Source organism: Hemiscyllium ocellatum, chromosome 4 (assembly GCF_020745735.1).
Source record: "Hemiscyllium ocellatum isolate sHemOce1 chromosome 4, sHemOce1.pat.X.cur, whole genome shotgun sequence".
Lineage (NCBI taxonomy): Eukaryota > Metazoa > Chordata > Chondrichthyes > Orectolobiformes > Hemiscylliidae > Hemiscyllium > Hemiscyllium ocellatum.
Genome location: NC_083404.1, coordinates 87,622,101 through 87,638,120, shown reverse-complemented (window position 1 = coordinate 87,638,120; position 16,020 = coordinate 87,622,101). Strand labels below are relative to the sequence as shown.

General features: G+C 39.6%; 1 protein-coding gene across 1 annotated transcript in view; it reads left to right on the top strand.

Annotated features, from left to right (window-relative positions):
• Window positions 1-16,020, top strand: part of abhd3 (abhydrolase domain containing 3, phospholipase) — a 108,302-nt gene that overhangs the window by 72,279 nt on the left and 20,003 nt on the right. The window contains exons 6-8 of the mRNA XM_060824037.1: window positions 386-559; window positions 8,928-8,976; window positions 9,082-9,247. Coding sequence (XP_060680020.1) covers window positions 386-559; window positions 8,928-8,976; window positions 9,082-9,247 — 389 coding nt within the window. The remainder of the gene's footprint in view (window positions 1-385; window positions 560-8,927; window positions 8,977-9,081; window positions 9,248-16,020) is intronic.

Genomic DNA, 16,020 nt, shown 5'->3' with positions numbered 1-16,020 from the left:
TCAGGAGGTTCTCATACCTGTATCGAAGTGTGGGAGAAGAACAGATACATAAGCATTTCTAACTCCTCTATTAATATCATTTTGAATTGGTTGCTAAGATGTACAGAAAGTCTGCTGGTATTACCTTATTCTCTAATTTTCCCTCAATCAGAATAAAAATATTCATGAAATGGTTTCAGGTGAGTTTAAGAAGTATTTTAGTAAAGAGGTTATCTTTTACCAATCCATAAGTACACTTGCAACCAGGATCACCTTGAACAATTGATTTCACTGTTCTTAACAAATTCATATGGGGAATCCATTGTGTTACTTAAAGTTTAGGACGCACAATAGTAAAGTGTTAATCTGACTTATTAAGTATATCTTCATTTCGTGCCTAAAACAGAATGCTCCTGTTGAACTACCTGGGTAAGACTGGCCAGCAGACCCCACTGAAGGCAGCGGTAGTCTTCTCCATTGGCTGGAATGTATTTGAGTGCACGATTTCCCTTGAAAAACCACTTAACTGGATATTGTTTAATTACTACTTAACCAATTGTCTACAATCTTCCGTCAACAGGTTGGTATCTGAGGATCAGGGAAAGCTTGGTATCAGTATGAATGATGACAATGGTATTTCCTATATCATTTAGAGTGGGTTTTTTTGCTATTGTTACATACTAAAATGCTAAAAGCGTAATAATGCCATGGAGCACTGTTAGAATTAGATACAAGTCTATTAATAGGTAATCATTTTGAGTTAATTACATAAGGGTTCTGTCATACAATATTATTTTGCTGGTCTTAAAGTAGAACATTTATCTTAATGTTTCAATGTGCTAATGAAGCCAAGAAAACCAATTTTATCATTGATGAGATGATATCCTTTCTGCTGGTCAGGTGTTTAGTGATTCTTTAGAGGCCAAAATGTATAAATTACTGTTGAAATATGAAAGATTAATGTATCAGTATCAAATCTTGCTTTTCTATATTCAATGAACACTTTTCATAGTTATTTTAAAATATTGGAGGACAACTTGCCCTAATAATGTTAGCTTTTAAACAACATCATTGTTAACATTAATTTGTATCTCACATTATAGTGAAACAAACCTGAATTTTAGACATAAATTTGCTCTTATGTTGTTTCAGTTGCATGTAGTTACCAATTCACTGTGGACTCTTGTTATAGGTTTTATAAGTGATTTTACAATTAGATTCAATAGTTATCAGTGCACTTTAAGTACTTTATTTCAGTCAAGCAATAACTATATTAATTTCACCTGAGAAGCAGTTAATCCTTAGGAAGGGATTAGTGATGATAACATTTTTGGCAACACCTATTGTTTTAAACTATAGAAAAGCAGAAATATATTTCAATATGTTTAAAGAATTTTGTTCAACAGAATTTTAATATGTGTGTGTATTATGGTGTATGCAGCTAGGGCTGAGGAGTTAAAAAGTAAAAAAAATTACAGTGTCAGATACCCAAAATGAGCCTGCCACCTTAAAGTGGTAGTTGATTATAGCTGTACCCACCAAAGCAGAGTTTCCTGAAGTTGTCTGAAGCTTCCAAATGATACCAAAGTCAGAGCACAGCAAGGAGTTTTGAAATTGTGAAATTGTCAGGTTAGAAGTGTATTAATTACTGAATTATAACAGCTATCTTGTTTCCTAAATGAAAGACTTTCGCTCAAAAGATTTATTCGAGAAAATGCTTTCTCATTTTTCTTGCTGATTTCTGCTACCTTGGACTGTGTTGACTTTGATCTGTACTTCTTGCTGTTAAATTTCTCAGAAGAATGGGAAGAATTATCCTAATATTAAACTCCAGGCAACTAGTTGGTGAAGTAGGCGACAAGAAGTTCATCTTTATTTAATTTTAGATATCAGGCCTCACTGGGGTAGTGTGCTGGAAATCAAGCCTAGTTATTCCATGAATCCACAAAGGTTAAAAATGTTATCAGATGACATGAAATTCCTCAACTTGTCTGTTTTCTTACACCCATGTTAAGGGCCAGTTTAATACAGAACTAGTCAGCTTTGCTCCTCCAAGATATACAGTCTTCACATTTCAGAGGCATTTCATAATTTCATGTAATCGCCTGCTTTCGACAATGTGCTGGCTGCAGTTCTTGAACCTAATAGCTATACTGCTAGTTTCTGTACTTAGTAGGAATTACTAGCTATTACAAATAAATAGATGATAGCTATGGGTAAACAACTATGATGTGGAGATAGTGAGGATTGCAGAAGCTGGAAAGTAAAATCAATAAAATGTGGAGCTGGAAAAAACAATAGGTCAAGCAGCATCAGAGGAGCAGGGGAGTCGACGTTTCAGGACAGATGAAGGGTCCTGCCCAAAACATCAACTCCCCTGCTCCTCTGATGCTGTTTGATATGCTGTGCTTTTTCCAGCTCCATATTTTATCGAAACAACTATGAATTGCCAACATGTATCTTGACTAGTTAAAACACTAACCTCCTTCTAAAATGCCACCTACATAGATACAGACAGGCCAAAACATATTGCTGTTTAAGGTGAAGAGAAAAAACCAGGAAAGCAGTTCAATGGCCCCCATCCACAGTGTTCACTAAGGTGATCCTTTCGTTTATCAAGACTCTGTTCATAGCTCTCTCTTCTCTAAGGAATTTTCACTTTCTTGCAGGAACGATTGATTCACAAATTGAGAAGTCTCTTATTTACTAGTTAAAAGCCACTGCTTACTGCAACTGGCAAGGGAAAATAAGCTAGTTTTCTTCAGGTATTAGATATTCTTTACTGCTGAGTGTGACATTGAGAGAAAGTCTGAAGGCTTCTGCTATATTGTTCAAGTGCTGTTCAGCCACCCAGAAACCAGTCGTCTACTTTTTGGAAAGCAGAAGGCCTTTGACATCAAGAAATGGTCATTAGTTTAGACCAATGAGCTACTTATTGGTGGCTGAATCTTAGAATATACATGTATCCTGCTGTCAGCTTATCTGCGACTAACTTTCCCCCACTGCTTGAGTAAGTAACAGTGTCAACAGCACTTACAATAAACATTGGTGATTGCTTTTAAAATGGGTAGCAGTGCCTTGCTTTTTTGGTTCTAAACATTCCTTTTCCCATTTCAGTCCATAATCAAAAATACAGAAAAATGAAACGGTATGTTCTGTGTATCAATTTATTCATAAAGTTAAATGGTGCAATCGTCAAACACTTAACTCTCCTAAATATAATTGTTAGGGGGATCCAAGATGGCGGCAATCTAAAAAGATCGCGTTGTGGAGGTCCGCACCACATCGCAAGTGGGACGAAGTCCTAATTCACACGACCTGGACCATCACGATATCCTGGGACTGAGGAAAGGTCATAGTGTCCCAGGAAACTGTTAGACAACATCTTACAACAGTTTTTGCCATTCAGGGATGACGAAGAAGGGAGCAGTTACGTCTAATTTCCTATCAAGTCCTGGTAAAGGAGTTCGTGAAATCTCACGAGATGTTGGGAAAGCAGATAGAGGAGAAGCTGGCACCAATCTTTATCATGCTGCAGAAGCATGAACATCAGCTGAGAGACCTTGAGAAAAGGATGGATGAGGTAGAACGCAGAGTCACGGTGGTGGACGCTGGTACTGATTCCTCCAAAGATAGGATTCCGGCCCTGGAGACGCAGGTCGGTAATTTGCTTGACCAGGTTGATGACCTCGAGAACAGGGGCAGGAGAAAATATATTCAGATTGTCGGTCTGCCAGAGGATAAGGAAGGTGGGCGACGGTGGAATTTATTGAGAACTGGTTGCCGAAATTCCTTAACTTGGAAGCTGGAATGGGAAATTTGAAAATTGAGAGGGCTCACTGTTCATGGTGTGGAGGTTAGGTCTGGACCTACGTCCTCTTCCTATGTTGGTGCGGTTTCATTACTATAGAGATAAGGAGAGAATCATGGAAGCTTCCAGAATCCAGGATAGGATCCGGAGGCTCTAGTTTATGAAGGCTCTAAGATCATGTTCTTCCAGGACTTCTCAACAGCGGTGATCCGCAAAAGAAAAATCCTATGATGGCATCAGGAGAAAACTGAGGGAGCTCAGGATCCAGTACTCTCTGAGGTATCTAGCGGTACTTCAGATCACCTTAAATGGATCTGTATATCTCCTTGATATGTCCAAGAAGCAAGAGACTTTGTGGACAAATTAACCTAACCTGAACAATTTAGTATGCACAAATAGTAGTGTTGTTTGGGTATGTCCCTACTTATCTTTAAAAAAAGTAAATGCGGTTGGTGCTTTCTTTTCCTTTTTTTAAAATTCATAATAATCAGGTATGCTAGGGGGCAGCTGGGATGTTAACTTTCAATTTCTAAGTTAAATAATACCAAAGGATGGATGTGATACTTACTTTTTTTCAAAATTTCTTTGTTCACATTGTTATTCCATGATGTATTTTCTTTCTTTGCTCTTGTGTTTGTGGTGCAGCTCTAGCCAGGAGCAGAGAACATGGTTGGGGTGAATTGGTGCTTACTTATGGGCAGTTTATGCCTGGTTCAGATATTTAAATGCTCTGGCTGCTGTATTGGCAGTGGGGTGGGAAGTTGGGTTTTCGGATGTGTAGATGCCCACTTTGGTCAGAGGTGAGTTCCCCTATATAAAGCCATCGGCGCTTTATATGTTGGTTTTGTTTTTTGGTTTTTGTACATAGTCTTTGATGGCTTTGTAGGTAAGTTAACTGTAGTGGTTTTAGATGACTCTTGCAACACTAAGGCTCAGTGATTTGTAATTTGAGTTCCTCCTCTCTGGAATCTAAATGCTACTGCAGAAGGTTATGGCTAATGACTTGATTAAATGGTGTACCTGGAACATCAAGGGCAATCACTCAGCAATGAAGAGGAAAAAAGTACTTTGAGCCTTAGAAAGGAGAAGGTGGATATTGTTTTATTACAGGAGACACACTTGGATGATAGGGAGCATGCAAAACTACAGCAGAATGGCTTTGATCGGGTTTACTTTTCATCTTTTCATACCAGAAGTAGAGGAGTGGCTTTTTGGTTAGGAGGAATCTTCCATTTAAGTTATGAAAGTGTGTTAAAGATGCACACGGGAGGCTTGTATTCCTTAAAGACCTGATAAGCGGGGAAGAATATGATGTTTTAAATGTTTACAGCCCTCCGGCCCATCCCCTCAAGTTTCTGGTAGATGCGTTCTCTAAATTAATCAGTCTCAAGTCTTGACATATCATCATAGGGGGAGATTTGAATTATCTTATGGATCCCACAGTAGACAGGTCACCCAAAGGCACCCTGATACCCTCTATACAAACTAAACCATCAGTGGATCTGTGTGTGGAGTTAGGGGAGGTGGACACTTGGAGGCATCTCCACACTATAGGCAGGGATTTTACATTTTTTTTTCCAATCCACACAGATGTCACGTCAGGATTGATATTATTCTGACTCCGGGTAGCAACCCTGGACTTGGTGCATCTTGTATGATTGGCAATATTATCATCTTCAATTACGCTCCAGTGTACCTGTTGGTTAAGATTAAGGATCTTATAGTGGGCCTGAGGCACTGGCGAATGGATCATTTTATCCTTAAGGATAATACGTTTGTGGAGTTCTTCTCTAAGGAATTTAGGGTGTTCCTAGACACTTAATTCAGGCTCAGTTAGTAGCCCATCCGTCCTTTGGGAAACTGCCAAAGCCTATTCCGGGGGTTATTTATCTCCTACTCTGGCAGCAGGAAGTGGCAGAAAGGTGAGCAGCAACATCTTCTTGTAGCATGTTGAAGGCAGCTGAGAAGGCTTACTTTGATGGGCCCTCATTGGCCAAGTTACAGAGGATTACGACACTGCTGTCTGCATTGAATTCCGTGCTCATGCAGACAGCAAAGAAGGAGTTCACTTTCGCAAAACAAAGGTTGTATGAGCATGGTGACAAACTAGGCAAATACCTATCTTTTCTCGCCAGGAAAAGAGTGCCCCTAAAGCCATTACTGGGAATCTAACATGTGATTCAAAAAAGATTAATGAAGCATTTCAGAGATTTTACTCTGAATTATACCAAACTGAGGGTTGTGAGGAGAGGCAGGCCAAGATGGAATGCTTTTTCAACGATCTGGAGGTTCCGGGTGTGACCCCCGAACAAGAGTCTTTTCTCAATGCCCCCTTATCAGAACAAGAGGTGCAGGAGGCTGTGAAGTAGCTTCAGCATGGAAAGGAGTCCAGCCCTATGGACTTCCCAGTGAATTTTATAAGGAATGTATAAGCATATTGTCAGGCCCATTGCCCAACACGTTCAATGACTCATACAGTCTTGATTGTCTCCTGCCATCTCTGAGAGAGGCCAATATTTCGCTTATTCTTAAGGCGGACTGTGGTCCTTACAGGCCCATTTTGCTCTTAAATGTTGACTTTAAAATCCTCTCTAACACTCTTGCATTAAGAGTGGAAATTGTTACCTTTTATTGTTAAAGAGAACCAGACAGGCTTCATAAAGGGCTGCAGATCCTCTAATAATGTTAGGAGGTTGCTTAATGTAATTCAAGCCTGTCAACAACAGTCAATATAGAGATTGGTGATTTCTCTAGATGCAGAGAAGGCATTTGACCGAGTTGAATGGCCGTACCTTTTTTATACAGTAGAGCGGTTTGGCTTGGGCGAAGCCTTTGTAAGATCAATAAAGGTTCTCCACTGTGATCCTCTCACTGCGGTCATCACCAATGGGGTACGATCAAGCAATTTTAGTATTTTTAGGGGCAGGCGACAAGGCTGACCCTTTTGCCATTGCTTTTTACATTGGTGATTGAACCATTGGCAAAGGCCATTTGGAGGGATCCCAATGTATCACCTCCAGAAGTGGGGTTAAAATTACCTAAGATTTTGTTGTACACAAATGATGTCCTCAATTTTCTTTGTCAAATTCAGCACTTTCGGTGCAACTGCTGATTTGGCACTTTTTTGGGGTGCAAGATTAATTTTGCAAAGTCAGAACTTATGCCTATGGGTGGTCTTGACGAAGATGTTAGGTCTTGAGGACGAATCTCGATTCCCATTTAAGTGGTCACAATGGGATTTTATGCTTTGGGCATATTCATCACTCCAGTTTTTGATCAGTTGTTTAAAACTAATTTTATTCAATAAAATCAAACACAACCTTCAAAGATAGGAATCGCTTCTGTTTAGGTCAGATAGCTCTTATTAAGATGAATATTTTTCCCTGTTTGATGTACCCTATATGAATGCTCCCCCTGATAGTCGATAAGCAAATGTTCAGGAGATTGAACATTTGGTTCAGCTCTTTTATTTGGCATTGTGAGTGACCCGGATCTCCTGGACATTCAAAACTATCAACTAAGCTCGCTTTTATCTTAAGTGAGTGATTGGGCTTATGGGGATCCTCTTTCATATGGTTAGATATCAAAATCTCTCAAGCAAAGTGCCCCCTTACTAGCTTGCTATTTTAAACAAAATGAGGACAGTTAAGAAATATTGCCATAACCCAATAGTTACCAATACTGTTAAAGCATGGAGGGCAATTCGGCAGAGAGAAGGCAATATTGGTACTCCTGCAATTTTCATTGGCTTGATCCCTCGTGTAAGATGATTATCCTAAGATGAGAAACTGACTAAATGGCTCCAAACTTTCTGAAGTTTAAATAAAACATACAAGATTCTGAAGGGATATGTTAGGGTATCTTTCCAAGTGATATTTTCTCCTGCCTGGGAATCTAGAATATATTTACAGCTGAGATAGAATTTTGGTCTCTCAGGAAATTGTGTGATATGAGTATCAGGTGGGAAAGCAGACTTGAAGCTGAAGAGTACACATTATTATTTCTGAATGGCAGTGTGAGCTGAACTTGTCATATGGTCTACTCCTGCTTCCATTTCTAATACATTCTCATGAGTGGTTAGTACCTGCAATGCACTGCCTGTGACTGTAGCAGAGGCAGATTCAATTATGACTTTCAAAAGGGAACTTGCAAAAGAAATAATAACTTGCAGAACTATGGGAAAAAGACAGAAGAGCGGAACCAGCAGAGTTGCACTTGAAGAGAATCATTCTGGACATAATAGGCTGAATGGCCTCATTCAGTGCTGTAACTAATTTGTAAATGTATGATCTCTAATGTGCTGAGGATAATGAAACAATTTTCAGATTTTAATGCACATGGCGCTCATATATTCTCTGTATTAGATAGAATGTTTACTGAGAAACTAACACCTCAACAAACAGCTGACTCTGAATGGAAAGCCTTTATTTAAAGTAAGTAAATTGCCCCATGGTAGCTGCAGGGAGATCCTGTGCAAAGTGTCTGTGTTTTTTTTGCCTGTATCTGAACACTTAAGTCAATGTGGGTCCAAAGCGTAATTTTTATTAATCAGTAAAGAGGTTCGTAATTGCCTACGTGCTTCTATAATATGAGCGTCGTGATCAAGTGTTCACAAATTGTTTTATAACCTCTAAACTCTAGATAATTTTTAACACTTTTATTTGTGATTTATGCCATCGCTTCTAAAAGTAGTTGTTTGTACTGAAATACCGTTCAATGGTACTAATCATCAATACCTTATCCAAGCGGTTATTCATCATTTGAACACCCAGATGGTGAGTAGCAATGACCTACTTGACTGAAGAAAAATTGAAGCTAAATCTAGGGGAATGGGTGGGTTGCGCTTCGGCGGGTCGGTGTGATCTTGTTGGGCCGAAGGGCCTGTTTCCACACTGTAAGTAATCTAATCTAATCTAATCTAAATCCAATCTTACATGACATTCATTCTAATGTGCCTGACATGTATTCACACTTGACATGCATTCTAACAGAGCTCAGGAGCTGGAATGTTGGCTGATCATCTTTCTTACTACGCCTTCTCTTACTTACTCTAATTCAATTTTTACTTGGTATTTTTTATGTCTATTTTAAAATTTTTGAGTATCACACAATCCAATAATTTCTTTTTGCATTATAGGCACAGGCCAATTTTGGAAAAATCATTTGACATAGATTATGTCCTGAAGGTAAATGGCTTCCTTATTTCTTTCTGTACATTTTAGAAATACTGATTGGATATAGTAAAAGCTTTTTGCTTCCACTTGATTCTTACATGATTGATTTTTATACAGGCAAAAACTATCCGAGAATTTGATGAACGGTTTACATCAGTGATGTTTGGTTACCAAACAATTGCTGATTATTATAGAGATGCCAGTCCTTACCTCAAACTAAAGTCCATTGAAATTCCTGTCTTGTGCTTGAATGCTTTAGATGATGTCTTTTCACCAAGCCATGGTAAGTTTACATTTTATATTTCAAGAGTGATGAACCTTTCATGCTAGTTTTAGGCTGACGACCAGGAATGTTTTACCCAAATTCGATCCTTCACTTATTTTCACATTCAGGTTTTCCTCAGTCAAGAATTTCTAAAATTTATATATCTTTGCTTGTAATTTGACTTTGAGGGCTCATTGATAAGGTGAATGGTTTTGCTGGAAAGATGATCACCAGAAAATCCCACCTCTGACTCTTTACAACAAGAACTTCACCTTGACTTTTTTTTCCCAGGAACTTGTATTAAACTTGCTGAGACCACACTTGAAGTGTTGGGTGCAAGGCTAGGTAAGATATTATGAAAAGAAAATGCAGGGACTGGGGAGTGCAACAATGTCTACAAGGACGATATTAGAACTGCAATATTCTACTTTGCAGGAAAGGATGAACAGGCTAGATTTTTGGAATGGGAGACTTGAAAACTGTGAAACGTTTTGATAGGATAGACAGTGAGAGAATATTTCCAGTTGTGAGAAAGATCAAAAATAGAGGCCATCAATACAGCTTAGCAAACAAGGAATAAAATTGGGAATTCAGAAGAAGCATCTTTAGCTAGACAGCAGTAAGAATGTGGAACTCACCTTCACAGGTAGTCATTGAAGCAAATAGTACAGATACATTTTAAAGAAAATTTTGATGGGCATCTAAGGAAGGAGGGAATAAAGAGTTATATTGACTAAAGTTGGAAAAAAGAGGATTGGTGAGGTTCAAGTGGTGCATAAGCAAGGAGTGACTGGGCCAAATGGCCTCTTTTTGGACTGTAGTTTTGTTTTATAATCCATTAATGAGGAACAGTGCTAAAAACAGTCATCTTCAAACACTCAGGTTTAAAATATTCTGACAGGAAAAACCAGCAGGGAGAATGGAGTAGCTTGCATTTTATGGCCACATGTGACACACAGATTGTGGTTGGAGCATTTGTATTCTAGTTGCTTCTGAAGGAGAGAGAACAGTGGAAAATAACGGGTGAGCAAGGGGTTTCAATCAAAATGCTGTCCAGGCAAGTCAATCATACAACTATTACTAAACTAAACTTCTATCCTGTTACCCCAAATATGCACTTGTTCATGAAAAAAACAAAAGGCAGACAGTTTGACACAAGTGTTATGGATAGGGGGAGAACATTATAACCAAGGAAAGCTCAGTTCTGCATCTCAAGTCCAGTTCACAAAAGAAAAATGAGGTGTTCTTACAATCCTCTTGACTTCTATCAATTATCAGAAAATGTCTGAAAATGAAGAATTCTTTATTTCACTGAATGATTGATTGGACCCAGGGTCTTTCCTTATACTTTATGTTTTAAAATTCTTTCTTTCAGTGTCTCTGAATGTAGGTTTTCCTACTTTGGAAAAAGTGGGGGACAGCACATGACAAAAGGGGACAAGAGAGATATTGTTGAATCTTCCAGAGGCTTCTGTTTGCATTTCACTCAAAGTTCTGTTTAAAACTGCTATTGGACTAGCAGTTACTATTCTGAGTCCTCCTGAACCTGCAACTGATTTTCCTGAAGTCTTTGTAGAAAGTAACATTGTCTCACAGGCATATGGCTTCTCTTGTTTTTCCAAGTTGCAAACGAACACCTTAAATGCCTTATTTTCAAAGTTGTGTCCATTTCACAATTATCAATTCAAAGAACACAATAGAAAGAAGTGGTCTTTACAAACTTTTCATAAATCTAAACTTAACCTAATCCAGACTTCTGTTGGCTATGTTTCAATGACCCATCACCACTGTGCAAGCAGGGATCTAAAAATACAACCATTTTGGGTGGTACAAAAACAGAGCTTCCTTCACACACCCCCCCCCCCCCCCCACCCATCCCACCACCACCACCCAGGGCCAAATGTGGAGGCTATGACATCAGACCATTCCAGCCTAACCCAAGGTTGCAACCTAGGTTAAAGCAGCCTCAGCCTTCTGGAGAAATGCCCAGCGTTCTAGAAAGAAGGTAAATGTCCTTCTCCACTCCACCATCTTTTCTCCATTATTTCGCACTCACTCTATCTCTCCTGTTCTATCCACCTCCCACAAAGAATCACGCTCTATCACAGTTACTACTGCCTGCAACATATTTTCCATTTGCTCTCACCAACCCAAGCCCCTAACACAACTAACCTATGTGCTGCCTACTTACTCACTTCCCAACCTGCACTTATTCAAGATGGAGGACAGGGATCATGCTCTGAGGTTGGTGAACTTTATTCCTGAGGGCTATAAAGTCCTGGGGAGAACATGAGGTGTTGTTGTTGCATTGAGCTTTGTTGGAATGCTGTAGCAGGCTCAGGATGGAAATGTTAGCATAGGAATAGGATGGTTTATTGAAATGGTGAGCAAACCAGAAGTTCAGGGTCATTTTTAGGCTGTATGTCTTTTTTTTAATTCACTCACAGGCCATGGTCATTGCTTACTGGATCAGGATTTATTGGCCATCCTAGTTGCCCTTGAAGTGGTGGTAATGTGCTGGCTTCTTGAACTGCTGGAGGTAAACTCATAGGGAGGGGATTCCAGGGTTTTGACAAAGTGATACTGAGGAACAGTGACATATTCCCAAGTCATGAAGTCATACATCACAGAAACAGACCCTTCAGTGCAACTTGTCCATGCTGATCAAGTTTACCAAACTAAACTCGTCCTATTTGCCCGTGTTTGGCCCATATCAATCCAAACCTTTCCTCTTCATTCATCTGTCCAAATGGCTTTTAAATGTAACTGACCTGTATCTACCACTTCCTGAGGTAGATCATTCTACATATGAACCACTTTCTCAGGTCCCTTTCAAAGTTTTTTTCTAAAATTTTCTAAAATTATGCCGTCAAGTTTTGAACTCCCCGACCCCAAGGAAAAGATTTTTCATGCCATCACACAAAACACCATATCAGTAATCAACAAAACAAGAAACGAACAGAGCAGTTAAATAATTGGGTTGATGCTACACCATTAAAAATGTATGAACATAAAATTTTTGTATCATAGGACTAAGGATTTTATAACTACATCCATCATTTCATTGCCACTGAATCCATGTTTTCATCCATGGCACTGTGCAGATGCAATGAGCGGAAGACATTGATTAATTTACTCCACGGATACTCCAAAATACATTTCATCAATGCTTACATGAGTTCACTATCCAGCTGTTGAGTCCAAAGTTTGAGACTTCAGGAGAAGGGTATAAAATGAATGCCTGACATTCCTGTGTGATACTGAGGGATTACTGCTATGTCACCGTATTTTGCATAAAACGTTCAACCTCTATCTGCTTTCTCAAGGATCTCCTTGCACTATCTGGAACAAATGTTACACATTATCAGATTGCTATTTGTGGAACATCCTGTGAGCAAATTAGCTGCTATGTTTCCTACTTCATTAGCTGTAATGTTTTTTGGAACACTGTGAGAGGTGCAATTCTTTTGAGAAATCCACTCACAAATGCAGTCACCTTTTGTTGGAGTTATGCATGTGCCAAATGTAAAAGAGTTTTAAAATATCCCAATTATATAAGCTCTGATGACTGGGAGAAACAGTGAAGATACATGCCAAGTTTCTGGCCCTCAGTTCTGTGATTCACTGTGCCTTGAATTCAGGGTTCTCCATATATATACCCACCTATGGAAGTATACCAGGGATCTCTTTTATGGTAAAGCGCAAAAGAAATCACCAACAGCAAATACAGAACTCAAATGTGCACACTAATTCACAATGAGCCTGCTTACAATCAAAATATTGGATACTATTGCACAATGGGTTGACATACAGTTCTCCAACCTAAGTTTTGATTAAATTGTCGTTTCTCTCCAAACTAACATACCATAGGTTTCAACAGTTTTGTTCCTAACACTCCTAATACCACCATTGAATTTGGTAATACTTTGATTCAAAGGAGTCATATGTTACTTGAGATGTCTTTTTCTGAATTTTTTCGTTGGATGTGTGAATTAGGCTCGTGATGAATGGCTTGGAGGGGAATTGCAGGTAGTGACATTCCCATGTATCTGCTGCCATTTTCTTTTAGATGGTAGAGGTTATTGCTTTGGAAGGTGCTGTTTAAGAAGCATTAATGAATTTCTGCAGTGCATCTCGTAGGTAGTAGACACTGACATCACTGTTGGAGGAAGTGAATGTTTGTGGATGTGGTGCCAATCAAATAAGCTACTTTCCGCTTGATAACATCAAGCTTCTAGAATTTTGTTGGAACTCCATCTATCCAGGCAAGTAGGGAGTATTACATCACACTTCTGACTTGTGCCTTGTCAGAGAACACCTCTTGGACACACGCACAAAACAACCCCACCATCCTGTGGTCGAACACTTTAACTCTCTTTGCCACTTCACCAACAACATGCAGGTCCTGGGCCTCCTCCATCACCAAACTCTAGCCACCTGACGCCTGGAGGAAGAATGCCTCATCTTCCACCTTGAAACTCTCCAACCACACGGGATCAATGTGGACTTCACCAGTTTCCTCATTTCCCCTTCCTCCACCTTATCCCAGATCTAACCTTACAACTTGGCACCACTCTCTTGACCTGTCCTATCTGTCCATCTTCCATCCTACCTACCCACTCCACCCTCCTCTCCAACTTATAACCCTTCACTCCCAACTTCATCAACCTATTACCTCCTTAGCTGCCTTGCCCCCAGCCCCACCTCCCTCTCATTTATCTCTTAGCCCACTCAGCGATCCCCTTATTCTTCATGAAGAGCTCATGCTTGAAATATTGACTCTCCTGCACCTCAGATGCTGACTGACCAGCTGTGCTTTTCCAGAACCACATTCTTCAACTCTGATCTCCCGAGTTCAACTTTCCCCCTTGAAAATGGTGGACAGGCTTTGGGGGTCAAGAGGTGAGTTACTCCCTGCAGTATTCCTAGTATCTGATCTATTGTTGTAGCCAGTGTATCAATTTGGCTAGTCCAATTGAGCTTCTGGTCAATGATGAACCCTAGGATGTTGATTGTGGGGGATTCAATGAATCAGTGAATTTCAAGGGCTGGTGGGTGGATCATCTCTTGTTAGAGATGGTCACTGTTTGACATTTGTATGGTTCAAATGTTATTTGTCAGTTACCAGCCCAAGCTGGATTTGTCCGGATTTGGGTACATTAGTATCTGAGGAATCATGAATGGTGCTGAACATTGTACAATCATCAGGGAACTTCCCCACGTCTGACCTTATAATGGAAGAAAGGTCATTGATGAATCAGCTGATGTTGGTTGGGCTAAACACTATCCTGAGGAACTCCTGAAAAGATATCTTGGAGCTGGGATGACCTCCAACAACCACAACTATTTTCCCATGTACCTTATATGCACTCTAACCAGTGGAGTCTTTTCTCTGATTCCCAATTAACTTCGGTTGTACTCATTGTCCTTGATGCCGCATCAAGTCAAATGTGGCTTTGAAGTCAAGGGCAGTCACTCTCATCTCAGCTCTGCAATTCAGCTGTTTTGTCCTTGAGGCTGTAATGAGATCAGGAGTTGAGTGGCCCTGGCGGATCCCAAACTGGACGTCAGCAAGTAATGCAATACAAGTGCTGCTTGACAACTGTTGATGGCACTTCCATGACTTTACTGATGATCGAGGATAGATTGATGGGGCAGTAATTGGATGGGCTGGATTTATCCTAGTTTTTATATGCAGGACATGTTTGGGCAATTTTGCAAGATGTCGGGTAGATGTCAGTGTTATAGATGGATTGGAACAGCTCACTAGGGATGCAGCAAGTTCATGAGCAAAAATCTTCAGAATTGCCTTTGCAGTATCCAGTAATCAACTATTTCTTGATATCATGTAGAGTGAATCAAATTGGCTGAAGACTGGCATTTATGATGCTGGAGACTTCGGGGGAATTAGAGAAGGATCATCCCCTCAGCAGGTTGGCTGATGACTGTCGAAAATGTTTCAGCTTTGTCTTGTCTTTGCTTTCAGCAGAGAGGACTCATTTTCTTCTTTTCCTGTCTGCCAATTATACCTATCTTACATTTCTATCACTTCTTTAGCACAATTAGGTGCTTTTTGTCTTTTGTTCTGCTTACCGTCACCATGTGTTTCACTCGCTCCTTTGCCTTCTCCATCATCAACATAAAAAAACCATCATTTTCCAGCCCCTTTCAGTTCTGAATGAAAGTCACAGCCAATTTGAAACATTAACTCTGCATCTCACTCCCCAGATACTGCTTGACCTGTTCAGTTCCTCTCACATTTTCTGGAGAAATAAAGTGAGTGTTGGTTCTTTGGAGTGTGGGGAAAATAACAAGGAAATACAAATGAATGAACAAATATTTTGCTTTGGTTTTCATTGTAGAGAATTTCAAATCCATTTCAGTATTAGCTATAAATCAGAAGGTGTTGTATTACCAGAAAATATAGTTATATTTTCTGGTAATACAACACCAGCAAGAGAATAATTTAGGAAGAAGACAATAAGAGGCTACAAATGGGTACATACAGGTTAATTGAGTGTGTAAAAATATGGCAAACAGAGAACAATGTGGGGAAACATGAAATTGTCCATTTTGACAGGAAGAATAAAAACTAGCATTATTATCTAATTGGTGACAGTTTGCAAAGCTTTGACATGCAGAGGATTCTGAATGTTCTCATACATGAAAAGCCACAAGTTAAGACACAAATACCAACATGTGATTAGGAAAGCTAATAGAACGTTCCACTGATGGTGAGTGGAAGTGGATATAAAAGTAGGGAGGATGTGCTTTAATTAAGCAGAATCACT